Here is a 27,458-nt window from a genome sequence, read left to right as displayed (position 1 = left end):
AGAAAAAGTAGAATTGGGCTGAAAGATCTATGCTTTATCACCTATTCAGGTTGTAAATCATGTTTTTAAAAAGTAACTAAGTAACTAAGTAATTAAGTAATTAATTACTTTTGAAAATAAGTAATCAGTAAAGTAACGGGATTACTTTTTTGGAGAAGTAATCAGTAATTAATTACTGATTACTTTTTTCAAGTAACTTGACCAACACTGCTAGTAACTAGTTACTTTGAAAGTAATGAGTAACTTGAAGTAACGGAGTTACTTTTGATAGAAGTAACTAGTAATGTAACTAAGTTACTAATTTAAAGTAACTTACCCAACACTGGTTTTAACCATCTAGAGATGAACTGAATCCTGTTGGCTAAAAAGTAGTGATTAAAGTTAGGCAGTGAAGGGGAAAGTGGGCATCCCTGCCTGGTGCCCCTTAGGAGACAGAAGCTGGAGGATGTTTGGTCATTTGTTTTGACACAAGCTGTTGGGGAGTTATATAATATTTTTAACCAGCTTACGAAAGAGTTTCCAAAACCAAATTTGTGTAAAGTTGCAAATAGAAATTTCCAGTTAACTCAAACGCCTTTTCTGCATCAAGAGACAATATTATGATTTCAATATTTTTACTGCATGAGTAGTCTATTAAATTAAGGAATCTACGTGTATTTGTTGATGAGTGCCTACCTTTTATGAAACCAGTTTGGTCAGGATGAATTAAAAGGGGGGTTATTTTCTCTAATCTCTTTGAGAGAGCTTTGCAGATTATTTTAAGCTCTACATTAATAAGGGATATTGGATGATAGCTTGCAGGAAATACAGTGTCTTTGCCTGGTTTTAGTAAGAGACTAATATTTGCAGAATTTATATTTGGTGGTAGTCTGCCATTTTCTTTGATTTCCAACAAAGTTCTGTAAAAAACTGGTGCTAGAATCGTCCAGAATTCTTTGTAAAATTCTGCTGGAAAGCCGTCTGGACCTGGAGCCTTATTATTGGGCATACTTATCAGGGCTTCCTGGAGTTCACCTGGCATCAGTGGTGAATCCAGTGCCATTGCTTGGGTGTGTAATTTTGGAAGAGTTACATTGTCGAGAATTTGATCAATTTTGTTTTTAGATGAGTTTATTTGTGGTGTATATAAAATTTCATAGAAATCCCTAAAAATTTTGTTTATTTTTTTAAGGTCATATATTGTATTCCCAGATAAACCTTTAACAGCACATATGGTTGTTTTTTCTTTAGTGATTATTGTCAGGATTTGTTACCGTGTTCAGAATTTTGCAGGAAGTCTTTGTACTAAGAATTTATTCTTTTTTATTAACATTTTCATTTAATTCTAGTTTTTTTTTGCGTATTTTGTTCATTTCATTTCTTGATCGTGGTGTGACACATAGGCTTTTTCTAAGGATTTGATGTTTTTTTTCTAGTTCCTGAACATTTGTTTTCTTCTTATGTGATGAGAAAGAAATAATTTTACCTCTCATCACAGCTTTCCCTGCTTCCCAGAGGACAGATGCTGATGTTCCAGGAATGCCATTATAGCCTAAATATAGAGTCCATTCTTTTTTAAAGTATATGTGTCAATGGAAAATTGTACTTAGTAGTCAGTATAATCTTTAATGATATAAGTTTGTATATGGTAGAATACTGCATGTAATCATTTGTGTTTAGAAGTATGTAGTTGGTCTCATCCTAGGAAGTCTGTAACATTCCAGGGTGTTCTGGCATTCACCCCCACATCCTAGGAGCATGGGAAAAGGTCGTACCTTGTTTTATTGTTTTACGGTAGGATTAACGTAGTTATATCTGTCTTAGTCTAAGTGCTTTTGGTTTGATGAACTGCTGGACTTTCCAGACCAGCAGTTTTAGGGAAGTCTTTATGGGGTCACACTCTCAGTGTCTGAGATGTCACTCAGCAGTGAGCTGCTGACTAGGAGATAATCCAGACGGGAGTAGGAGTGATCAACATGCGAGAAAAAAAGTATATTCCTGACTGTTGCGGTGAAGGGAGCGCCAAGCATCGCAAAGACCAAAGTCGCTCATATACTGTTTGATCATATTTGTGGACTGCCAATTGTGCTGAGTTCCTGCTGTATTGAGCCTATCCATTTCTTCATTTAGCCCCAGGTTGAGGTCACCCCCAAGAACAATTGTGCAATCTAGGTGTTCGGAGAGTGTACTAAAAAATCCGTGGAAGAATGAGGGGTCATCAACATTTGGACCATATATACTTGCAATACATAGCTTTTGGTTAAGTATAGATAGTTTAACGATTATGAATCTGCCCTCTGGATCTATAACTATGTTGAATATTGTGAAATTAATATTTTTATGTATTAAAATTGCTACTCCTCTTTGTCCAGAATTATAACAGGCTGAAAACACATTAGGAAACTCGGGTGTTTTAAGTTCATTCAAACCTGTCACAGGCCTGTGAGTCTCTTGTAATAACAGATTTGTAACAGATTTATACTTAACGCAATGGAAACTCTAGGCTCCTCACCACATGTGCTAAATAAAGAGGCAATTTTAAAGCAAGGCTTTGAATGGCTACTTGCAGCAAATAAAAGGAGACTTCCATTAAATAATAATAATTAAAAAAAAGCTTTTAACATAAGGTTGGTCATCTGTGCATTTACATTAAACATCTATGAGATGATACAGACAGAATGCTGAGGTTGTCGTCTCAGAAATCAGAAAGAGGCTATGACACTCACTGGTCCTTGGCCTCCTTCCTTCCGCTTAGCCTAGTCTCAGGGTGCTGGATTTGGGGTGAAACCCTCCATGCACGAATTGCACAAATCACTAGTGACTACTAGTAAATGGCAGTTATGTCAGGAACTCCCATTTACTATCCATTATCTATATTTACAATCCACATTTTGTGTTATAACTCTGCCAAATGATATATGCATGAAGCATATATATATATTAACGTCAAAGTTTATGTTGGCTTTTGGCCCACAGCAGCAAACACTAACTATTATTTAAGACTATGATCATGTTTAATATAAGCATTCATCATTGAATGGAGAAAGGATTCAGACGCCTTTTTCATTTTGTACAATTCTAAATTGGTGAACTTGCCAGTTTAGTCTAACAAAATGAAAAAAAAACAACCCTGAATTCTTTGCACTAAATCGTGGCAATACATCTTATTTAAGTATTTATAAGATGTCTTGATCATACACCATAGCAACTGTGACATCACCTTATTGTTAATGGCTGGAGGTGGATTCCATATGGTAGAAACTTGTAAATGACAAGTTAGCCCTGCCCTCAACCTTGCTTTATCATCCTTTTTGACTCTAATGGGAACCAGAATTTACAAAATAAACAGTAAAACTTTAAACCAGCAACTGAGATCATAAATTGATCAGAAAAGTTTTTAAGGAGGTGATACAATCCAGCACCAGAAAGGCTGTTTTCTGATAGATTTTATTCTACTGGACTGTTTTTTAATCAGTTACTCCCTGTAGGCCATTTCAGGTGTTTATGTTCTGGACTGGCTTACCCTTTTCAGCTCAACAATTTCCATCTTATCTTAAAGTCTATGATCTTGATTGGCCAACTGAATTGATTAGATATGCAAAATCTATTGTATGGCAAGCTTAAAAAAGCATAATAAAAGGGAATATCATCCCCACAAATAAACACACAAATGATTCATAAACAGGACTGATTTGCTTATTTTTTTTGAAATTTATTAGATATTTTGTTATGTTCCATTGTCTAGACCTTCTGTCACAGCTTGGACGCTGCGGGAAAAAAGAACTAATTTTTATTACATTCACTACTAATTCCCCTGAATTTTGCCTTATCAGAAAAGAAAAGACTGAATACACTGTGAATCTTTGTCTTTCAAAAACAAACAAAAAGAAAACATAGAGAAAAAAAAACCAGTAGATTTTGCAGATGCTTTTTCATGATTACAATAAAGAAAACAGTATTTTTGACTCCGTCTGTTCCCTAAGCTTCTATCCCTCCCCTCACAGTCATACCTGGCATCACTGGTAATGCTACAAAAGGCGACTCCCGTCATCAAACTCAGGCTTTTCACTCCTCGTCATATAATTCAGAGGTCAAGCTGAATGTAGCTGGATTTTGGGAGAGGCCACTTCCTTCTTGTGTGATGCAATTCAAGAGTCTCTTAAAAGCATCAAGAAATCAAACCGAGAGAAAAAATCTAAAGAAAAAAAAAAAGAGCATGCAAATTAGCTGTTTTGTTAAGCCTACCCTCGTACTGGTGATATAACAGGTCCATGTCATGCTTGTACAGGTGTGAAACATGTCAGTGCTCCTGGAGTTATTAACATCCTGTAAAATCTATCCCTTTATCTGTGTAGCTGTACATTCATAAGCATGGATGAGGTACAGTTCAACACGTGAACAGTTTGCTGTGCTTTAGCAGCATGCTATCCACAAAGCTGTTATGTGCTCCACTGACATTCCAACTTCCTTAGAGTTACTTGTAGCAGTACAGTATTAAATGATAAACCTGACAATGCTGATGAGCGCTTTATCTGTAAAATCGGGCCTTTTATAAAGTACACTTAAAGGCTCTCTTTTACCTGTTAAACAGAAACCCACAGAGATAGGTTCTATCAAAACCTACAAATTCTGAGACACACACACACACACACACACACACACACACACACACAACTGATCAAAAGCCTTAACCAAACTAGTCATTATCATAAAAAACATCCTAAATATTTTACATTGAGCCTGACCTGATCTGTGTTAACTTCAATATATATATAAAAAAACTCAGCTCGTGCTGTGATACACTGCTCTAACCTCAAGTCCATGCAGCCAGAAAAAAAGGTTTGTGACAGAGGAAAGTGACCAACCCATTTTCTAGATGAGGCTCTGACTAGCTCACTGCAAGAGTCAAATTTGCAGTGCGACCTCATACTATACTACTTTCTTGTAGTTAGTTAACTTAGGTGAAAAGCTTTAAAAAAAAAAAAGTAATTGTGTGTGTGGGTGGACAAACAAAAAAACTAAGCTAATCCACATCTGTAACAAACATGGCAGATCTGCCTGGACCCATTTGTTCTGTCAGTAGAGTGGAAACAGTAGTTTGAGAAAGATATTTAAAAAAAAAAAGAAAAAAAAAAAAGAAAAAGAAAACTAACTTGATTCATGCACGCAGCAGTGCAGACTCTCATCCTTATTTAAATCTAAAACAGAAAATTTTAAAAAAAGAAGCTTTTGGGGAGGTTTGACAGTCCTCCAGTTAAAGCCCTAGCCAAGGAGAAAGGCCATGCAGCGACAGCATGAGGCAAAGTTCAAGAGGCTGCTGGTGGTGTGAGAGCACTCAGAAGCCTTGATCTTATGCTGAATGTTAACCATCTCAGTCCCCAGACTGACAGTTTTAAGAGTGAAGGCAGTTAAAAACACAAACAAGCACACAGATGCGCACGCCAACACAGAGGTGTAAAGTACATACTCTCGTGGAGGGTACTGACTTGCCCTCTAAACAACACACACAACACGCACAGTGGCTGTAGACATGCAGCGACAGTTTAAAAGTGAGGAGTTGCTGTTGTCCACATGCACTTGTGTCGAAGAAAGGGGTGAGCAAAAATAAATTACCCATCATGCATGAGCATTATCTTTGCTTTTAAACCATAAAAAATAGGCATGGATCTGCCTGAGAATTCAAAATAAAGAAAAAAAGCCAGACATAGTGGGCCAGTGGAACAAGGGCAGAGAATCGAGAAAAACCTTTTACCAGGACAAGTATATTGACAATACTGAGGGGAGAGACGAGGTTTAAAGTAGAGACAGACAGTTATAATACAAGGAGAACGTCGGGAATTCAATTGTCTGATACCTGCTTCAATCATCTCATAGAAATTTGTGTGGGAACGTGTAGCTAAAAACATTCTAATGAATTTAAAAGGCTTGACTTTGTGAGTCACCATTTACACACCTGGATAAAAACAAAGCCCATTGGAATAATCAACTAACAATTACATATCAGGCAATTTACGATCTGTGCAAAGTTTTTTTTTTTCTTTTTATATGAATGCAAAACCTTTTTTTTTTTTTGTTCTTTTTTGATTTTTTTTGTTTTGTTTTGTTTTTTCTTCTCTGAGTGAACAGGAGGCTTGTGACTGGGGGTAGGATCTGTACAGTACTGTTAACCAATCATTTCAAACCCCCCAATGAATCATGTGAGACAGGAAGCGAAGAGGCGACAATCAGGGCCATTTCCTCAGCGTGGTGGACATGTCTCTGATGACATCATCGTGACAGGGTTTGGTTGATTTGCCTCATTGCTCATGAGCAGCACTGGTGCCTCGAATCTGACCTGTTTTACGCAGCTGAATGAAAAAGAAAAGGCAGTAGTCAGCTTGTGTGTTAAATGTGTGGAAAAAGTCAAGTGATGCTTAAACTGTTTTTTTTAAACAACTTTTTTTTTTTTTTTTAAACACAGATAACATTAAAAATGAACATTTTGCCCCACTTTAGTTCACATATTTTAGTTCAATGTACACAAACTGGACCTAAATGAGAGGCAGAAAACTGACATATGGCTAAGCCAAACACAAAAGAATTCTCTTTGCCAAACTGTTGATGTTTAAGTCTGTTAGTAAAGAGCAATGTGCATGCAGCCGACTTCCAAAAATCAAAGAAAACAAAAACAACAATAAGCATCACAAACACAAAACATGAGGAGGAAAAATGAAAGTGCCTGACGTGAAGGTGTGGGAGCTGAAAGAAAATCTTAAAATGTGAGCGAAAATGACAAACAGTAGCAGGCAGGAGGGGGAAAATGAAAATGATCACAATCCTATTCCTTATCTTATCATTGAAGGTTTTTACATACAATGTTTAAAATGTATTGGTCATATCACTTGGGCTGGTGAGAGAGCAGAGACGAGTGAGATATTGAGAAGAATCTCTGTCTTACATGAATTTGTTGTAAACCCTGTTTTACTTATAACTTTCACTTATTACCTTTCGTTATCCCCATCCACAGAGGTTCAAATTATATTGCATTACATTAAGAGACATAACTACTTGTATAGTAGGTGTGTCAATTTCAACAGAAATATGTCTTAAAAATACATCCCACCCACTAACACATTACAGAATATGCCAAATAATTAGATTAAAGTGTTTAAAATATGAATATTTGATTAAAAAAGATTAAATTCAATTCAATCTGAAAAATTGCCTAAGAGAGGACCGTAAATCTGTCTTTGTGGAGTTGGCTTGTGAACTCTGCCATCATTACCACGCGGTTGCTGTTAAATTATTTCAGACCTAAATAGACTCCCATTAGGTCTAAGCATTTGAGAGTTTTATTTTGAAGAAAAAACTACAACCATTAAGCTAGCTAATATGTAATTAGGCTGCTGTTATTAAGTGTCATAAAACATAAAATTACTGAATAGAAGAAAAACCCTCAAACATTATTAATATGTTTTGCCTTTTTTCAGCTGACAGCAGCCTACTTATATTCCACAATTACAACATGCTCTGTCTCTGCGAGGGACATATCCATGGTACCTGGTATAGCTGGCTTTACCAGGTAGGTGGATATGTCCCTCAGAGGTACCTACTGCCCCTGGTAGTGCTGCTGAATATAATTAAGAATCCTCATCGACAGCCTTAATGCTCATTCTAGTTTTGATTGGCATGAATACAAAAAAATAATAAAGCACTGAAATCCACACATTTAAAGAAATAAAAATAAAAATAGGAAATAAAGGAGATAAAGGGATAAAAGGAGAGGAAGGTCAGAATGAAAAAAATGACACTGGGATATAAAGTGTAAGAGACAAGAGAACACTGGATGGTTCCAGATATAGGTTAAAAACAGCAGGACGACAGCAGCCTGAAGCCATGGAGTGGAGACTGATCCATGCAGTGTAACCATCACTCATGATGAAACTTACTCAGCCTGCCTCTAGTGTCAGACCTACAGCAACGGGGTTCTACTCATCTGTGGCACAGGTGCCTCGAACATCTCCTTTCTGACGCATCTAATGTGAAATTCAGGAGCAAAAGGGTTAAATCGCGAACATGAATCATGTTGTGTCCTCTCCAACAGCCCGGTCAATTATTTCAAACCATTACCACAGATTTCCAAACATTTCTAAATATGAAGACAACTGTATGTAATTTCAACTTTAAACTACCCAGAGACAAGGACAGTTATTTCAGATTGGATTCTGTTTGAGTTGATTACCTCCTCAAGCTCTTTTTGAGTCTCCTCTTCCATCCGCCTGATGTCCTCCATGGTCAAACCCACCCATTTGTCAATCCAACAGAACAACTGGCGGTGGAAGTTGGTGAAAATACGCTTTTCTTGCTGTGGAAAACAGACAGAAATTTAAATGAAAAAAAGAATACCATAAAGGTTTTACAGCAGCTGAAATAAAGACAGATTTTCCAAAACACAGAAGTGCTTTAGTGACCAACAGCAAGAAAGATTTGTTTCCTTCATGTCTTTATGTCACATTCATCACACTTGTGTAAAACACAAGCCACACTCAACTCTAGCATGCAAAGACAGGACATAAATTGAAAAGCTTATCATGACAATAAAAACACTAAAAAAGTTAAATGTTTTTTTTTTAAATAAAAAAAAAAGAAAGTAGTGTACCTCAGTGACCTTAAAATACTTAAAGACTGTCTGTCCCGTTTGTAAAATAAAATAAATTCATAATTATAATAAAGGTCAATCAAATGGACCAATATGGCAAGGCCATGATGATCCACTTGGTAAAATAAATCCGCTTGTTGTCTTAAGGCCAAGAAAGATTTCTTGGCCTTAAGACAACAATTCTGATGGCTAAAGATCCAAACGGGACAAAAAAACAAAAAAACAACTTAAAGACTATATAAGACTTCTCCTTTATCTGATGAGAGAGGAGAGCATATGTTACCCTGTGGATGAAGTTTTCCACTTTGGTCTGCAGACCCCACCATTTGAACTTGACAGTGACCAGTTTGTATGCACACATGTAAGGACAATCTGCCTTCAGCTCACTCTGCAAAGAGCACACAGGAAAAGCATAAATAAAGACAGGATTAGGATTAAGAAAGCAAAGGACAAAAATGAGCAAGATTCTGTGTCCATGTCTGGTACCTTCCATTCAGGGCCTAAAGGTCCTCTGTCTGTTTTGGCTGAGTGAAAAAGCGCAGGGTCTTCTTCTGGCTTATAGTCCTGCAGGACAGTCAAAGAAAAAGAAATCTTTAAATGTTGCAGAACATCAACTTGTCTGCTGCAGGAGCACAGAGAAGTCAGTAACTTCCCTCGTGAGTTTGTAATTGTCAACACTAATTCAAGATCCCGGCACAATTCTTTGAAGACTGCAGATACTACACAGACTAGAGCCCAACGATTTTTCGGACCAATGTGATATTTGGCGATTAAAAATCTGATATCCCTGAAATGACTTCTTTACCCTCTACCAAACGTTGCTAGCTGGTTGTTCTGTTTGTGGTGTCCCAAATGTGTTGTCAACAAAGAAGATGCAGAGTCCCCTCTAGTGGATAAACTATGGAATATCAACACTGAGTATTAAAGGGTGCTGTTCCTGTCTCTTTTTTACATTTTTAATTTTCATTTCTTGGTCATAAATCCAGACACAAATATATCAGTTAAACTGCCAATATAGGCCGCTATATCACCCTGCCAATATATCAACACTGACGAAGAGCAACAATCTCTCTCTCTCTCTCTGTTACATGCCCTAAATCTTGCTGTCTCAGTCACACTGAATCCAGCCTACCCTTTCAGCAGAGTTCAGGATGGCCTGTAACACTGAAGAAGAGCAAGAACGTATCTCTGTTACATGCCCTAAATCCTGAGCTCAAGGTTTACTGTGCTGTTTTAATCCATCAGCTTTGTTGGGAAAGTGTGGCGAATAGCTGGAGCAGATGGACATTTAGATTAAGCCTTGACCTCCACACTGATCCACTTAAGTCATTACTTTACAGGAGTCAGTATAAGAAACACTGGGACAATCGAGACCCACCTCAATGACAATGCCTTAATACCACCTTTAAAATTTTAAGGAACATTTTAAGCTGGACATACACTGTGTGATTTTTTCAGTTCTACAAGTTGTGCCTCCATCGCTTGTGTCCAGATCACACGCTGCACTGCCGTGCTGCTCCGTCTTTTCACTTTCATTTCTGTGTTTGCGCGTGCGCAGTGTGAGAGGCTGCGGTGACACCCTCACGACAGCCAACAAGATTTCAAACAGGTTTGATTTTCTTACGACCAAGCGATTGATGATCGGGAGCTGGTCGTGAGGTGTTAATCGCTTCCTGTTACCTCACGTATACTACACGATGCACGACACACAATGAAGGAGAAACTCGGGCCGATCCCCAAAACGGTCGCACGACCGAAAAATCGGCTCATAATGAGCCAAAAAATAAAAATTAAATAAAATAAAAAATATTGCACAGTATATGCCCAGCATTACATTGACAGATCTTTCTGAATAAAATGCTCTGTGCTGCACTACAGAGTAAATGACTGCCTTAATAGATTTGGTAAAAATTAGCTGCTGACATCCCTTATTCCCTTATACAGTGACATTCACAGCAAACAGTGCTGACACAAAAGACATTTGGTCAGAGAGCAAGCAGGGTGACAGATACTCAAAAGGATGTGTGATTATAAAATTTGTCAATCAACTGCTTATTAAATTATCCATAAAAAAGGTATCTTTTGTAATTAGCCTATGCAAATTTATACTCAAACTGCCACCACCAGGGGGTCTATTTAACCAATGCGATACTTGAAATGTGTCCAGATCTGTAAAGCAGGTAGTAGAGTAGTAGTAGAGTAGAAAGGGCACGTTCACTGTCGCTCTACTCCAGGGACTACTCGTCTGCCTGTGGTGAGCTCTGCTGTCAGATGGAAGCAGCGTACAAAGTATCTTCTACAACCAGTTTGTGGGCCACTCTTGTTGTGTTGTGAGGCTCGTGTTGTTGTTGATCCATAAGCGAGCCGCAAAGGAGATCAAAGCTATAGCATACAAAGAGCTGAAGTGAAACAGTGTGTTAAAAATGATGAAAAGTGTTACTGCAACCTCTGTCCTTGCTTTTCATGCTTTATGTTTCTTTTCCTCCAGTTCTGCTGTTCCCAGAGAACTATCACTCCCTGCTCTATTGCAGTCCACTTGTCAGCCAATCAACATTTGTCTGTCGCATATGCCATCTGCTTCTAGTGATGCAGAGTCAGGATCTTGGAGCCCCTGTGTCCAACTGAAAAGTGTATGCAGAGGAACACATTTGCGGGACTATTAACTCCACTTTATGCTGTTCTTAGCACCAACTGTTTCCTGAGAGGCTTTGACTTTTGCCTTTCCGCCGTTGTATATAAGACTGTGCTCTTTTCTTCGTTAAATAAAGGACCATTATTTAATTAAAAACAGGTGTTACTGGTATTCAAAGTATAGCTAAGTATTCCAGCTAACCATAGTAATATTTACAAACAATAGAAAATATTCATATTTTTAAACACTTCACTAAATTCCAAAGTGAAAATCTGTAGCACATTAACAAATTCCTCACTGTATTTTCTTTAAATCACTCCTTTACATGTCTGACAAATGGCTGCGCCAGCACTGCTTACTCTGATTGTAGGCTTGGTGTAGGCTCAGACCGCATCACACTATGCTGTAACACGTAAAAGTGTCAAACAGCAGTAGAGCTTTATGTTTGTAGTGTGGTTGATAATATAGTATTCATTTAGCTATCATACAGCTGTCATAAATAATTATTATTGGTGTAACAAAATGTAATTTATACAAGTAAACTATCAGCAGAAAACAGATAGGCACAAAAAGAACAGCAATGTGTGAAAACAACCTGTGTATCTTTTCACGATGCTTTGAACATAATTTGACTCTTCTCCTGCACAAAATGAATCAAGCGAGCACAATTTACTCCAAATCAGACATGTTATCAGATAACAGATGACAGAGCAAAAACAAGATATTTTGGCACTTATTCTTTCAGTTGTTTTCAGTGCTAGTGACAGAGGTTAGTGTGTATGCGGGAATGAATATAAAACCATATGCTTGACTGTGTTTTTGCACTTTTGGACATATAAACTTGTCTTTAATGTGTGGTTTTATTCAATTAAATTCAAGTTATTTATAAAGTGCCAATTCACAACAGTGGTTGTCTCCAGGTGTTCAAACTGTAAAGCACTTTCTCAAATGTTATTACTATTGTTATTATTCAAGTTTATGAAAATATAATGGCAAAATGCAACAATCCTGTAAGTAGGGCTGGGCCATATTATATCGATCACGGTAATACCGGTATAATGTTTGGCAATGATAAGAAAATGAAATATCGCGATAGAATATGGATAAAACACGTATGCGCAGAGCCTTTGTTTTCGTACACACATGGTGGAAAAAGCATGATGGCGACGGAGACTGAGAAGTGCAAAAGCAAATCGTTGAATGAAACAGATGAAACAGAATTGGTTTGTAAAAATGGTGCAACTTCAGTGGTGTGGAACTGGTTTGGTTTTTGTCCGGTGCTCAAAAATCTGTTAAAAAAATGTTTTAGTGTGACTTTGGTAAGCTGTGAAGCTGCACTGCTTGATGGATTGTCGGAGCATTACGGCTACCGTAGTGAGGAGCCTCGCGGAGTGATACGAACTGTACTTCAAGATAATATTATCGTATTGTGTGTGTATAAGTAAATTGTGTGAGTAAAGTTGGACTTATCTGACTGTTTTTTACTGCAGTTTCATGTTCCAAACCACCTCTTTTTAACTTTTGTGGATATTATACATGGTTATGCTCAGGATATGTCAGCCCATTTCCACTGGAAATGCCTTTTGGTTAAACTGTCAGCAAGGAATTTGCATTTCCACTGTTAAATTTTTATATAGCTTTAATGCATATAAAAACAGCTTCTTGTTTAAGTGAAAATAAATTGATGGGGGTTTTTTTTGCACTAATAAAGTTGTGGAGTTGTAAAGTATTTTGTCTTGCATCAATTATATCGTCAAGTTATATCGTTATCGCAAATTTTCAAATATATATCTCGTCATAAACTTTTTTGGTCATATTGCCCTGCCCTACCTGTAAGTAAGGACATCCTGCACAAAGTCATTTATCTGGTGAGCTGATCATCACAACACAGAGCATTTGATAATCAAATTAATGTTATCATGGTGATCCAGCCAGGTAAAAAGAGAACCACCTTTGTGACACTAAAAAGTTTGGTACCTGGCAAACCAACTAATCTATCTTCATAGTACAGCCCTCAGGTAATATAGTCCTGTTTGTGCTCTTGGTGATCCTTACATTTGATTTTGTTGTAGACATAGACAGGCTAAAGAATTTATTTTTGCAGTGAAGTGAAACTGAGTATTGATGGACACCTAATGGACCTACTCTTCTGTGATGGGTCCCTTTCAGATATCCTTTGAAAGCAAGCAGCATTCAAACTATGCAGAGTCTATCACTCTGTTGCCTTCTCTCAAAGGTCCATACACGAAAGCATCTCATAGCCCCTGTGTAGGTTAAATTCCCACAGTTCTACTTTCTGTGGAGGTGGAGAGCACATGGACAATAATGTGAAAAAAAAAACAGCCTTAAGGCTGAAAACAAATTAATTCAAAGCTTTGTAAATTAGATATGGACTGGTACTGCTTTTATACTCAAAGATTTGTAAGAACACTCAAAGAGCTTTTTACAAGTCTCACTCACCCAATCACACACACATCCATATAAGTGATTTTTATTCTTTACTCAAGCACTCTTCTAACATGTACAAACAGTCACACTAAAATGGATACATACAGGCAAACTCTGAATTCAGCATCTTGCCCAAAGATACTTTGACATGCAGACTAGAGTAGCCAGGGATCAAGCCCCTAACCTTCTGACCCACTCAAACTCCTGAGGCACAGCTGCTTTACCTGCATAAGCAACTGTAAATACATAATTTTCTAGTTAAAAAAACAAAACAAAACAAAAAAAACCCATAAAGCCCTCACTTTTTTTTTTAGAAATGTGTTCCAGCAAAAATATTGTCCTGTATTCAGGTCTATTAAACTTTTTTTTTTTTAAACTTCTTAATGTGTGGCTTATAGGAGGTCTTCATTAAACATCATCCATAATCAAGACTCACCCCTGGGGCCACTTCTTCTTTGTTTGCAATATCTATGGGTACAACTTCGACAGTCCTCCACGTCTGCTCATCCAGTTCATGGACCTGCATAAAGAAAACAAAGTGGAAACATTTCAGTGCAAAACAGTGAGAAAAAGCATTTGTTTTTCATTCAAATTTGTTGAGTCTAAATCAAATCACATGCAAATTCAGAACTGCCGTCTAAACTCTAACTTGGACCCTTCTATCATGCAAGTGTATGACAGAAAGATTTATCAACATAAGGCTGCCCAGCCTGTGTTTTGTGGCTTTTAAATAGGAGCCTGTATCTCAACATAGGGACATAAAAAGCATGGACATTTCTCAGGTGTCTAAACATTTACTTCAACCCGCACTATCCAGCATTTCTCAATATTATATAGATTTTCCTTCCCCCTCTCATTTGACAGAGTTTCAATGCACTGCTGGGATACCCCCAGCATTCCTTTTCACTTACATTTTCTACTGTTCCCATGTCAGGTTTGTGCCAGGTCTCGATCTTAATCATGAAGTCATCCTTCATGTACTCATTCTGAAAAGTAGGAGACAAATAACATTCTTTATATGTTGAAGTGAAGCAATGACAAGCTGCCACTCAGAAGTCAGGCAGGTCCCCTACACTGACAGCTACAGCTGATCTTGGCTGGTACCAACAACACTATGAATGGAAGGTTGTGAGACGTAAAACCTGCAGCTAAATCCAATTAACCAATCAGACTAAAGCAACACTGGGGATGCTATACCACTCAGCTCTGGTCTATTTTTAATATTAGTAACACTAGTTAACTTGCCAGTAATGTAAAGCAATACTGGGCTCTGAACTTCAAACATCAAAAGGACAGAGAAACAAATATCAAGGAACAGAGAGTGGATCAAATATTTGTGGCATACGCTGATGAGCATCTGTTGCATACATAAAGTAATATCTGTTTACTTTATGCAAATGCAAACTGGCCTTATAAAAAATAAACAAATATGTCAATGAAAATTGTAGATTATGTTTTATGTTAAAGGATTTGAAGCAGGTAGTGGAAGATGTCACATCAAACTCAACTTTGTGGAAGTTTCCTGGCATAAAAATGAGCTGTGATCATCTAACTTGGTGTTAAACCCATCCTGTCCTAGAGGACATGGAATGGCTAATGGGTGGATTTTCTGGCGGGACTAGGCCTTTAACAACAACAAAAAAAAAACCCCAAAAAGAGGTAATGAGTAACTCACCGTCACAACTGCAGAGTAAAAAGGAAAAGAGGAAAAAAAAGAGCATCAGTATCAAATAATTAACAAAAAACTGTACATTTTTAGTATTATTTGAACAAATGCATTTATAAAATGCCTATTTCTGTAGTGGCTAAGTGCACTATCAAAACTATTAAATAATAACAAGTCTAAGTTTCTTCTGTGCAAACAATTTATTTGCCAAGTATTTTGTAGTAAATAATAGAGGAATACGAGGCTCTTGTTCTATGGATCTCTAAAATTTCCCTGTCTCGGACTGCAGCTGGTAGTCCTTCTTCCTCAGCCTCGATGAGTTGGTCATAGCAGCGCATGAATCAGCCTTCCACCTGCTGCAAGTTCTGGTTAGAGTGATTTTCCCACTTGCAGTGGATCTCTGAATCAAAAAGGTCTACTGTTGTCAGCTGCAGTCCAGGATGGTGGAAATACTGGGGAAAACATCTGAATCATACAGAGGACCGCCACAATTGCAGCCTGGCTGGCAAGCCAGCTGGTAGGGAAACATGAGATAGGAAGGGCTGTGGGTAACTGGTCACTAGCATCTACTAGTGAATCAATTGCATATTTCCTCACAGACAAATTACTCGCCATAATTTTATCATTAATGCAATCCAAATAACACAAGCACACTAACGAAAGCACACGGGTATGAACTGACTTCTGCGTGTACTTACTAGTGCGACAGTATGGGTAGGCATTCCAAGCCTTTTCGTGAAAAACTAATGCTCCTTCTGGTGCAATCATCTTCACGTAACCCGGGACTTTACTGTTATGAAAGAGAAAATTAGACAATCCTTATACTTTCCAACTTGTGTCTTTCAAAGGCCATAAAACATTGTAACAGGGAGCCGACTGCGCTCTTTAAAACTAATAATAACTCTGTAAATGGCTATTATCTGAAATATTTAATCAATTCTCATGCTGTACATGTCTAGAGCTCTTACCCAAACCCATTTCCCTTAATCACATAATCACAAAGACCATACAATATACAGACAGTGGACAAAATAAGTTTAAACACCTGACATAAAGCCTGAACCTTTATGCACATTTTATCTATTTTTAGTTGAGGGACTAGACTTTTCATTTAAACTAAGGGAAAAAAAACCAGTCCCCTAAATGCATCACTTGCAGCGCAAAAGTAATTAACACATATACATCTAGTCTTAGACTGTTATAGTGATATAAAATTGTAACTTTTTGACCAGCTCTCACGTTCCCTTTCAGTCGATTCACTTGGTACAACACATAAGTATTGGATATCACACCCTCACGTGTCCTGGCTGTAGAAGCCTTTATTCACGCCTTTAAGGCAGATGACGTGTGATGACACACGCACGGCCCCACCTGCACATATAGCCGCTGTCATCACAGTCATCCCTCAGTTCTTACGTTCTTACTTCACCTCGCTGAGAACACCTCTACTGAGTTGGGTTAGCTAGCTGCTGTTAGTTAGCGCCGTTGTCTGCCAACTTGAACTTAGCTTAACTGCCCCTGTTGGTGTTAGCCGCCAGTGCGCAGTTGGTGCGTAGGCTGTCCGCAGAGCGCTAATTTCGAGTTTTTCCTGTGCAGCGTTTGGCTTTGCGGTTTGGAATAGACGCCAAACCGAAGCGAGCAAAGCAGAAATCTTCTGTTCGCCCCTGTCCTCAGGGGTGTGGTTTCTCTTTGCACAAAAGCGACCAGCACGATGCCTGCCCTGTCTGCCTGGCGATTGTCAACGCTAGGAGACCGTTGATGGAGCCCGAAGCCTGTGGGTTTTGTTGACGCTCGACCCCGGAAAGACAGGTGACGTTTGTGGAAAAAGTGCTGGGAGGGACGGCTGTCGCACAGCATGACCTTTTCCTTTTCAAGTCTGGAGCCCTGGCTTCATCCGAATCCGAAGACGAGGATTATCCAGTCGATGTCCCCGCAATTAGCTGGGCTGACCACATGGAATACGGTGATGGGTTAGCTGATGACGAGCTGGAACCATGCAGGAGTGCTGATGGGCTTCAGCCTGGGTTGAAGCCCACCAGCGCTCCCCAGGAAGACGATGACGTGCTGGACATCGGCCTGGACATCCATGGTTTGTCGGAGGATGAGCAGGAGTGTTCACTGTCGTCCCAATGTGCCGCCGCTGCTGCGCCGCTCGGGCACGATGACACCTCTCTTTTTCCCCCTGTTTCGCCGTGCTTCTGAGAAAGGGCAATTGGACTGGCCCTCTCCTCCGACAGCTCAGAAGCCGTTCAATTGGCAGGCTTTTTCCTCCCCCCAGAGCCCGCAACGACCAAAACCCGCCTTCCCATGTTCCCAGACTTTGTCTGCCAGCTAACGGCATCATGGGACAAACCTCTGTCTACCTGCGTGTGATGACAGGTAGACAGAGGTTTGTCCCACTGTGCTCGGCTATGGACAGTGCATGGAGGGCGACGGCACCAAGGAGACTGGCTTAGCTAACCCACCCCCTATGGAGCTGTCACCATGCTCCAGACGTACCAGGCGATGTGCCTGGTTCCTGATGACAGCACCGCTGGCACCTCTTCTTAACGAGGTCAGAGTTGCCATGGATTACATCCTCCGCACTGTGCAGTGCTCTCCCTGGGCAGAGGGATGGCATCGACAGTAGTGGCGCAGAGGCACCTGTGGCTGACCCTCTCTGACGTCCCGGATAGGGACAGAGCTGTATATCTGGACGCACCAGTGTCTGCGGCTAGGTTATTTGGACATTCACTTGAAGCCATTCAGGCTAGACTCGACTGAAGCAGACAGAAGCTCTGCGCAACATCATCCCCAGACGTTAGGCGAAGTCCAAGCCCGCAGCTAGCTCTCACAGGCCTGCCGCTCCTCTGCCGACTGGCCAGAGACCGGCGCCCACTGCTGTAGTGGGTGTGCCGCCAGCGGGGGCACATCCTCCAGCCCAAGCTCCACGCCAGTTGGCCTGGAGCAAAGGCCCACCCTCGGATCCCCGGCGGGACCCGACGCCCAGGAGGAAGAAGCCTCAGCCCTCCTAGCTGTGGTTTCGAGGGGTCTAGCGGCAGGAAGACGCTGCTCTTACCCCTCTGTTGCCACCCAAGAGGTACCACTTAAGTTCTGTTCAGGTTGTCAGCCCCAGAAGGCGCTGCACTTTCCTAACACTGTCTCCCAAGCACAACCCCCTGCACACAAAATGCCTCAAGTTGTAAATGTTCAGGTGACCACATCAAGTGTTCCAGCTGTTTTTCATTGTTGTGCCCCAGGAAAGGTGCCTCCAACAAAATGTATGAATGTACATGTTCCCATATTACAATCAATAAAGAGTGTTGTTTATTCTCAAACAATCACAAATGCTCAGCCTGCAGGCAGAATGAGCCAGGTCAGCCAGCTGGCTGCTCACTTGCCTCAGTGGTGGGCTTGCGCCCCTCTCCATGAGTGCTGCGAACCGTTGCCATGGGTTACCGGTTGTAGTTCCGGGTCAAGCCGCCTCTTTCCCGGAGAGTCGTAAACACGACTGTCGGCACCGAAGCGGCCATGATACTTAGAGAGGAAATAAAGTTGTATTGCAGAAAAGAGCAAGACGAGTGGTCCCTACTTTGGAGACAGACAAAGGTTGGTACAGCCGTTATTTTGTTGTTCTGAAAAAAGGGGGAGGGCTTTGGCCCATCCTCAACCTGCAAGTCTTGAACACGTATCTACGAACGTACAAGTTCAAGATGCTAACACTCAGACAGCTCTTGAGTGCAGTTGGCCCAGGAAATTGGTTTGCAAGAATCGATCTAACAGATGCTTATTTTCATGTGGCTATACACCCAAAACACAGGCAGTTTCTGGGGTTTGCATTCGAGGACCTAGCCCTACAAATACCTGGTGCTGTCGTTCGGGCTGTCACTCGCTCCTCGCACCTTTGCGAAATGTGCCGAGGCAGCGCTAGCGCCCCTCAAAGAGACAGGCATCCGCATCTTAGCCTACCTAGACGACTTGAACCCATTGAGTCTGTGGATATGAAATTTCTTTCATATAAGACTGTATTACTTCTCGCTTTGGATTCGGCAAAGCGAGTGGGTGACCTTCATGCGCTGTCTGTGCATCCCTCCTGCACACAGTTCTCTCCTGATGGCCACCTGGTCGTATTGCGTCCAAATGCTGCCTATTTTCCCAAGATCATGCCTGCATCTTATAGCTCAATGGAGTTTGAGTTGCTGAGCTTTTGCTCCCCTCCTTTGGCATCTGAGGAGCAGAGGAGGATGCATTCTATTTGTCCAGTGCATGTGCTACGCACCTACATTGAGCGCACTCAGAATGTGCGTTTATGTGACCAGCTGTTTGTCTGCTTCGCTAATCCAACTTGAGGTAGAGCTCTGTCTAAACAGAGGCTGTCCCACTGGATGATAGAAGCTATCTTACTGGCGTTCAGCACCAAAGGTCTTGCTTTGCCCCATGAGTTGAGAACTCATTCCACCAGGGGGATAGCGACCTCATGGGCTCTTTTTAAAGGGGTGCCTGTAGCTGATATTTGTGCGGCAGCTAGTTGGGCATCACCGCACACTTTTGTGTGGTTTTATTGGTTGGACGTTACAGCCCCTTCGGTGGCTCGTCCTTTCTGCTGGGTCTACCACTCACTAAGGTGGTGGTGGTGGTGGTCCGATTCGGTAGCTGCTCTGCGGGGCGTGTATATATGTCCCATACTTATGTGTTGTACCGAGTGAATCAGCTAAAAGGGAACGAATAGTTATGTCTATAACTTCTGTTCCCTGAAGGAGAGGAACACCTGTTTGAGGGTTAAGAGTAGGTTTTAGGTTTTAAAATTAGAATTAGGTCAGGGGTACTGGTTTGGCACCTCTCTCTACACAGTGTAAAGCAGGCAGCAGTTAAACTGGATGAAACCAGGAACAGAGAAGAACTTTGCATATACAGAGCCTGTCAATCAAACAAATCATCCTTATTGAGTGTTTAAGTAATTAGGTCAGACTAATTGTCTCTTATAGAGGACCCTATAATTTCCCCTTCATTCCTCTACGAAAGAAAATTAATTTCAAAGCCTTGCCTTTTTAGATGATATATTTTATGTGTGTACTGTCCCTTCTCTCCATCCTTCTCATAGGGTTCATTCTTCAGCACTTCAATGCCTTCTCCTCCTCCTGTCTCATTTTTGCTGGCCTCAGCCACAGAGTACAGTTGCCCTACTTGATACTGCAAGAAATGGGAACACAAAGAAGACAGAGTGGAAATCAGCTTTGACTACAGTGAAAAATCCTTAGATTAACTGGAAGGATTGCGAAAGGCTTTGCGGGCCCTTGAAGCCTGTGAAGGCACATAAGTGCAAAGATTGAGTATCACTAACAGCAACTAGAACCAACATAGGAAGTAATTGTCTGTATTAATGTACATTAAAAAAAGCAATGTTGGGCTGCACGTTCGTTTACAAGAGTCTAGCCACATTTTAAACAGCATTTCAGTCACTGAGTTGTACACTTAAAGGTTTTAAACACATTTTTACAAGCCCATCAATAACATCTTTATATTTCTACATTTTATATTTAAAAAACAAAAACAAAAAAACTTTGTCCCTTTATTTGAACTTGCATGCCTAATGAAGTCCACCATCCTGATATTAATGGTTATTTGACACAATGTGCTTCACAACACGAGCAGTAACAAACTAATAAAAAAGACCCAAACAGACTCATATAGAAAATCCTTCACTGTGTTGAGAAAAAGATAACACAACAAAACAATTATTTCTTGTAGAATCCCAGTAATAACCTCCATTAGAAGTGAAGGTTATTAAAGACTAAACAGAAGTCTAGTTTTGAGATTACACACACAAAAAAAAGAGCATAAAAGCATCATTGCTGTTAAGTCAACAGCCAGAATGCAGTTCAAAAGGTTGAGTCTACACCCCAGTGTAGCTCTGCTCTCTGCAACACACAGCCTGTCCCAATAACATCAGTAGTCTCTAACAAAGGCTTTTTGTCTTAATATGAGGTTCAGACTAAAGCCAGCGTGGATGAACATTTTCTGTGTAGGACAAACACAATACTCCCTCTATTTTATCAAACAATAACACAGTGAATTTAAATAATATGCCCATATATATTTTAAGAGAACATGTAGGCAATAATACTCACCTCTTCCACAGAGACTGGCAACACTACACGGCTGCAAGGAGGATATGACAGGAAAAGAAGAGAAACAAATAGGTTAAAGACATAAAAGATATGAATAAAATATGAATAAAATTCCATTTTTAAAATAGAACCAAGCTGATCAAATGTTAAGGATTAAACACTCTTTTGGATGGTTGTAAGGAGACAGATGCCACTGCCTAGAAACTTTTATGAAATGGTTCAACATTCCTAAAATTTTGCTTCTTTAAAAACATTTTTTGCTATAAATGTTTACCAGTCTGAATGTTAACATGTCAGTGAGTAACTGAGTATAGTATATGGCTGTAGCTGAACTCCAATTATTAAGTAGCAATAGTTTTCTGATAAAATTATGAGCAAGCACTTGATAACAGTGTGAAGGAGGAACAGATACACCTAGCAGATGCAGCTATGGTCCGAATTTCAAAATCCTACGTTCACATATACAAGATTTTCAGAAAACGTGACAGAGAACTCTCAGTGACCTTAAGGTCGAGGTCACTGAGATTTTAACTTGTACAATATTTTTAGTAGATACACCTAGGGCTGTGCGATATGACCAAAATCTCATATCCCGATATAAGAATTCTATTGTCCCGATAACGATATCAATCACAAAAATTTAACATTTTCTGTAAATTCTGTGACTCTCGGGCAGCTCGACTTACGGAAAGTGTTTCCAGCTGCGCGTCATGTAGCTGGAGTCGAGTGTTTTAACAGATGCATGAAACTACACATTTTTAGACATAAGTTGTAACAGCCGCCGTTTTCTTTGTGAGTATTTATTACACAGGGTGCTGCGGGGAAAAGCCTGTTCTAACGTTTGAGTCTAAGGTTTATTTTTTAGCACCTGGCGGCTCTTTTTTACTTCTCATCCGTAAATAATCTGCTCTTTCACGTGATTCAGTTTATTTTGAAAAGTCTCAACAGGATCTTGAGCTTTATTGTGAAAGGTTTATGTGGAACATAAACAAGCGGACACGCAATGGTGTTACCGTCGTTGTTGCTAACCACAACGCATAAAAAAAGGCACTTGTCCGTCCGTAGTGTGGTAATATTAAATATAAGAGAAAGAGAGAACTTTAAGAAATTAATATAGCCACTACAGTGACCATCAAAACGATGAAGAAATATTGCCGTAAACAGTTTATTTTGCGACGCCACGAAACAAACGATAGCGTAAAATGAAACGATAGACGTTTTTATATCGTCATCCGATATATATCGTTATATCGAACAGCCCTAGATACACCTATGGTATCAATTTAAAACTCCTATGCCACTTTGTTCTCGAGTTATTGCATTCATAAACTTGGGTGTCTGTACTGACCGCCTGCCCAGCAGGTTGATGACAATAGATGGGGGTTAAAAGTGCAGCACAGAGAGACAATGATCAGGATAAAACACAAACTATTTCTAATGACTCAAGTTGGCTTCAAGTTACAGGCTGTCACTTGATGAAATCTGTTGTAGTAGGCATTAAAAAAACATCTCATATTTAATGACTTTTTCTATTGTTGTTGTTTTTTGGGGGGACTGGGGGTCATATGATTAATTTTGGGGTATGTGGGACCTAGAACCAATGAAAATGACATTTAACCCCATAGAAATAAATATCAAACAACAATGGCAGCATGCCAGGTTGCCTAGAAACTTGTACTAAAAAAGAAACAAGAATTGGTTCCACAAGTTTGAATTTATTTTTGCATTTTCTCTAACCCACCCAGGATCAAAGAATACATACAGGCTCAAGTGCATACATACACCCACACTAATACTTGATTAAATGTCCCTTAGCAAATTGGACCTTGGCCAAATGGTTTTGGTAGCCATCAACAAGTTTCTGGCTGGATATCTGGCCACTCTCAGAAATGGTTTAGTTTAAATTAGTTTGTTTCATCCAGCTTTTAGGCATAGTTCACAAGTTAGGCATGAGGTTGGAGCTTGGACAGTCCATTCCAGAATCCTAATGGGCCATTTCTAAACAACTGCACATCAGTTTAACCTTCCTGTTGTGTTTGGGTCAACTGTACATGAGTATAAATTATTCAGATGTGTATCCACTTTCCCAAGTGGTTCAATAAATCAAAACTTGTGATCAAATATTCAGCCAATTTCATGCTAGATGCTTGTTAACGCCTACCAAAAACATCTTTCAAGGTGCAGTTGGCTAAGGGACATTTAATAAAATATTGAATGCATTAGTAAAAATCCAAAATAATTTCAAACTTCTGCAACCAGTTCCTGTTTTTTAAAGCCAATAAAAGATACATTCTGTACAATCATTTCATCTTAGCTAAAGAAGAGTTGTAAGAAATCATTAAACCCCCCCAAATTACCATCAGATATTGTGTATCTATTAAGCTGTAATCCCCACTAAAATTGAAACTTAAATAGTTACCTTTTAAAAACTAGATTTGACAAACCTACTGTTTCAAGACAATTTAGTAGTAGTAGTTCTAGTGTTAACCTTAAACGTATTAAAATAAGAGCTACTAGACCTGAACTATTATATGCATATTGCAGCTTAATTACAAAATGAAGGAAATCACCAAACAGACAGTAACGAATTCTTTCTTGCTTAGATCTTGATGTCCCCATTAATAAAAAATGCTCCTAGACTGGCAGATTTAGCACCCCACCCTTTACCTAAACATCTACTGATTAATCAAGTGTGTGTTAACTCAATGTCTACTGTATATAAACACTACTGTGTGCTACACAATATTATACTTCAGAATACCTACATTATTTGCATAATGCATGCAATTTTCAAAGGTACAAAAAGTTGTGCAATAAAGGTGACTTATTTGCTCATTTTCACCTAGTTTTTGTCAGTACATCAATAATCAATACATTACAACATATATTTAAATCTCCAGCATTTAGTGTCAAAGAACAATCATAACCCCAAACTGTATTTACATTGGCTAATACTCACTATGTGTAAAAAATAATGGCAGCGAAAAGGTCTACACCAGCGGTGTCGAACTCCAGGCCTCAAGGGCCGGTGTCCTGCAGGTTTTAGATCTCACCCTGGGTCACCACACCTGAATCAAATGATTAGTTCATTACCAGGCCTCAGGAGAACTTCAAAACATGTTGAGGAGGTAATTTAGCGATTTAAATCAGCTGTGTTGGATCAAGGACACATCTAAAACCTGCAGGACACCGGCCCTCGAGGCCTGGAGTTCGACACCTGTGGTCTACACTGAAAATGACCTTCTTGGGTTAAAAAGGCCAAAGGCCAAACTGGCTTGTGAAGGCATGCTTGAATTTCAGACATCACAGACAAATGCAGTACAAGTACTCTGACGCTCAGACACAACCTTTATTAAAGTTTGAATTATAAGCAGCTTTATTTGTTTCTCTTGCTACAACAAATAACAGTGTAAATTTATAGCTAAAATAATGAGTAAATGAATTGATTAGTTATAGAACGAATTAGTAATAGTCAGTTAAATATTCATGTAGAATCCCTTAAAATGTCAGGATTCTTAAATGTAATAATATGACTAAAAAAATCAATTTCTACAGTGGTCCTACAGTGATACAACAGGCATCTTTTCATCCTAAGTGGAAATTCATTCTACCAGTTTTTCCCTCAGTCTGAAAGCTCTGTATTCATATGCACATGGCCAATCTCCTAACTATTGCTTTGAAATTTCAACAAATTGTATTTCCTAATCATCTATATATTTCAGCTGCTTCTCCAGTGCAACTGTCTGGGAATGTAGCTGCAGAAGGTAGTCCTTGCTCTGCTAAGGAATAGAGGGCCTAACCAGATTCTTGAGCAAAGGAAGAACTGCTACATGTGCCGTTAAATCCAACATTGCACATTTTTCACAAAGTCAATTGAAATAACAGCACCAAAGCTGCTTTATAAATAGTATTATTTAGTACCAAAAATCGGTTGTACTAAGATAGTAATTATGCCTGACATTAAAACATCATAATTAATGCTCATGTTCAATGTATACAATCACACACGTGGCAGTGGGCTAAACCAGCCCAGTGTAACATATCAAAATGTAAGGTCAGCCTTACAGCATTAATATTAGTCATCTGTGACTCAATTCTATCAAGTCTAACATCAAAAGTACCACACATTTACCAGTGGCAGTGGCTTACAGTTATTTGTTGCATCACACCAAGTTTGCATGGGCTAAATGTTCAGTGTCATGAAAGGCTGAAAGACATTAAAGCTGTAAGGTTGTTGTTTTTTTTAAACTAAAAATCTTAAATTATTTAAAATTGCATTATCCAGCAACAAAAAGAAAAGAAGATACATACTACAATCAGTTCAGAATTTTATAATACGTGATTAACCAGTAACAACACAAGCTTATGTTTAGGGATTTTTTTTTAAATATATTGAGATATAAGCCATTAATGAAAGATTAACTTCAGTAACCAGTATATTTGTTTCTCCCTCCGTGAGACTACGTTAGTTGCTTTTAACCAACAATTTTTATAGATATTACCAGTCCTGGCTCTGATACTGAAGTACTGTATGGAATCGAACCCATTCTGTGCTATCCCCTAACAACAGGTAGCCTCCCGTTATATGTAGGCTACACAGGTTAGCCACGCAGTGAATGCTAGATTTAATAAGAAAGAATGAAAACGTCCACTGTATAGTTTCAATCCACCCGATTGATGGGCAGAAATATTAAGAGTAATTGTTTTAACAATTACGCATCATTAATATAATGTTCGTGTTAGTTGCCCAGTTTTAGAGGGTTAACTTTATGCCACTAGCGCAACAAACTAACAGCAAAGTAGTTAGTCCTTCCATAACCCCATGCTAGCTTGTAGGCTATAGCTGACGTATGGTACGGGGGAGTACAGACAATAAACCCTGCATAACTATTTCCTAACAATAAGCTCTCTTCTGCTTTAACAATGAGTTGTACTAGCAGCTGATTGAGGACTTTTAAATAAACTCGGTTGTCAGAGAATTGTCATGCTAGCCGCTACAGCTAATTTAGCCAGCTAGCATAAATGGTAAATCCGACAGAAGGACCCTTAATCTCTCACTCACGGGACCAAAGCTTAACGTAACGGCATTTCAGAGATATAACACGCTGCTACATGGCTAGCTGCAGTCACGTTGGCAATACAGCAAACCGTCAAAGTAGTACTAACTCGCTGAATGTGCAAAAGGCTTATGTGTGAGCGGTGCAGCCGTTTTATGTAACTCGTTTTCATTAAGAAGCTAATTATCCCCTCTGCATCTACAACTCAGAAGCTAACTGTAGCTTGTACTAGCAACGCCTTAAAAAGACCGGTGGGTCCCGTTATCCACGTCCTGATCCAACCTGCTCAGAAGCTGGCTTTTTACAGACTACAGGAGCGTAAAATACAGCGAACGACAACACTAAATGAAACACACATGCGTACTTCTCAATAATCAAATGTGGGACCGATTTGAATACCCCACTAAACCCACTAAAAAAAAACATTTTTTAAAAACATTTTCACACTCACTATTCCTTGATGAGCACCATCTTCGTCACACGGGCTGCGGCTGCGCAGTGGTAATCGACACCCGATCAACAAGTCAGTTCCGCCCTCCGGGAAAAATCTGATTGGCTGAAACATCCACACCATTGTTCATGTAATACTGTAGCTCTGTATTCCATTGAACACTGTGTTAATGTATTTGTCATATACTATGATATGTTCAGTGATATTTATTATGGCAAAATATACATAAATACAACTCACTATTTGCCATGTTTTTGGAATAAAAAACTAACAGCAGAAACAAGTATAGTAATTAACAAACAACTGTTTGCTCTCGGGGTACTTAGTGGACAATTTGTTTTCCATGATCTAAACTTTAAAACCTAATTTTGGTAGGTTTATATCACAATTAGGTTTGGTAGCTTTTGGTCCAGATCTAGAAAAATACTAACTGGCTTGGCTTGCACAGCACTTGGACCGATTTCACTTGGAATTTCCATA

The 27,458-nt window shown here is 39.4% G+C and overlaps 1 protein-coding gene across 2 annotated transcripts; it reads right to left on the bottom strand.

Annotated features, from left to right (window-relative positions):
* Positions 1–3,670: 3,670 nt before the first annotated feature.
* Positions 3,671–27,016, bottom strand: pitpnb (phosphatidylinositol transfer protein, beta). Of its 2 annotated transcripts, XM_006804692.3 has the most exons (12): positions 26,979–27,016; positions 21,471–21,501; positions 20,387–20,532; positions 16,062–16,153; positions 15,373–15,380; positions 14,609–14,683; positions 14,134–14,217; positions 9,104–9,181; positions 8,901–9,005; positions 8,201–8,323; positions 7,908–7,994; positions 3,671–6,326 (listed from the first exon to the last, which is right to left on the bottom strand). In XM_006804692.3, exons 1-11 carry the CDS (start codon positions 26,996–26,998, stop codon positions 7,947–7,949), a joined length of 810 nt encoding a protein of 269 aa, XP_006804755.1. In that variant the 5' UTR covers positions 26,999–27,016; the 3' UTR covers positions 3,671–6,326; positions 7,908–7,946. The 2 variants fall into 2 exon arrangements, with proteins under 2 accessions (XP_006804755.1, XP_006804754.1); XM_006804691.3 differs by lacking the exon at positions 7,908–7,994.
* Between the last annotated feature and the right edge of the window lie 442 nt (positions 27,017–27,458).

This window comes from Neolamprologus brichardi, chromosome 7, assembly GCF_056152115.1.
Source record: "Neolamprologus brichardi isolate AB-2024 chromosome 7, ASM5615211v1, whole genome shotgun sequence".
In the NCBI taxonomy this organism is placed as follows: Eukaryota; Metazoa; Chordata; class Actinopteri; order Cichliformes; family Cichlidae; genus Neolamprologus; species Neolamprologus brichardi.
Note: the sequence above shows the minus strand (reverse complement) of the source record. Positions and strands in the feature narration are given on the sequence as shown.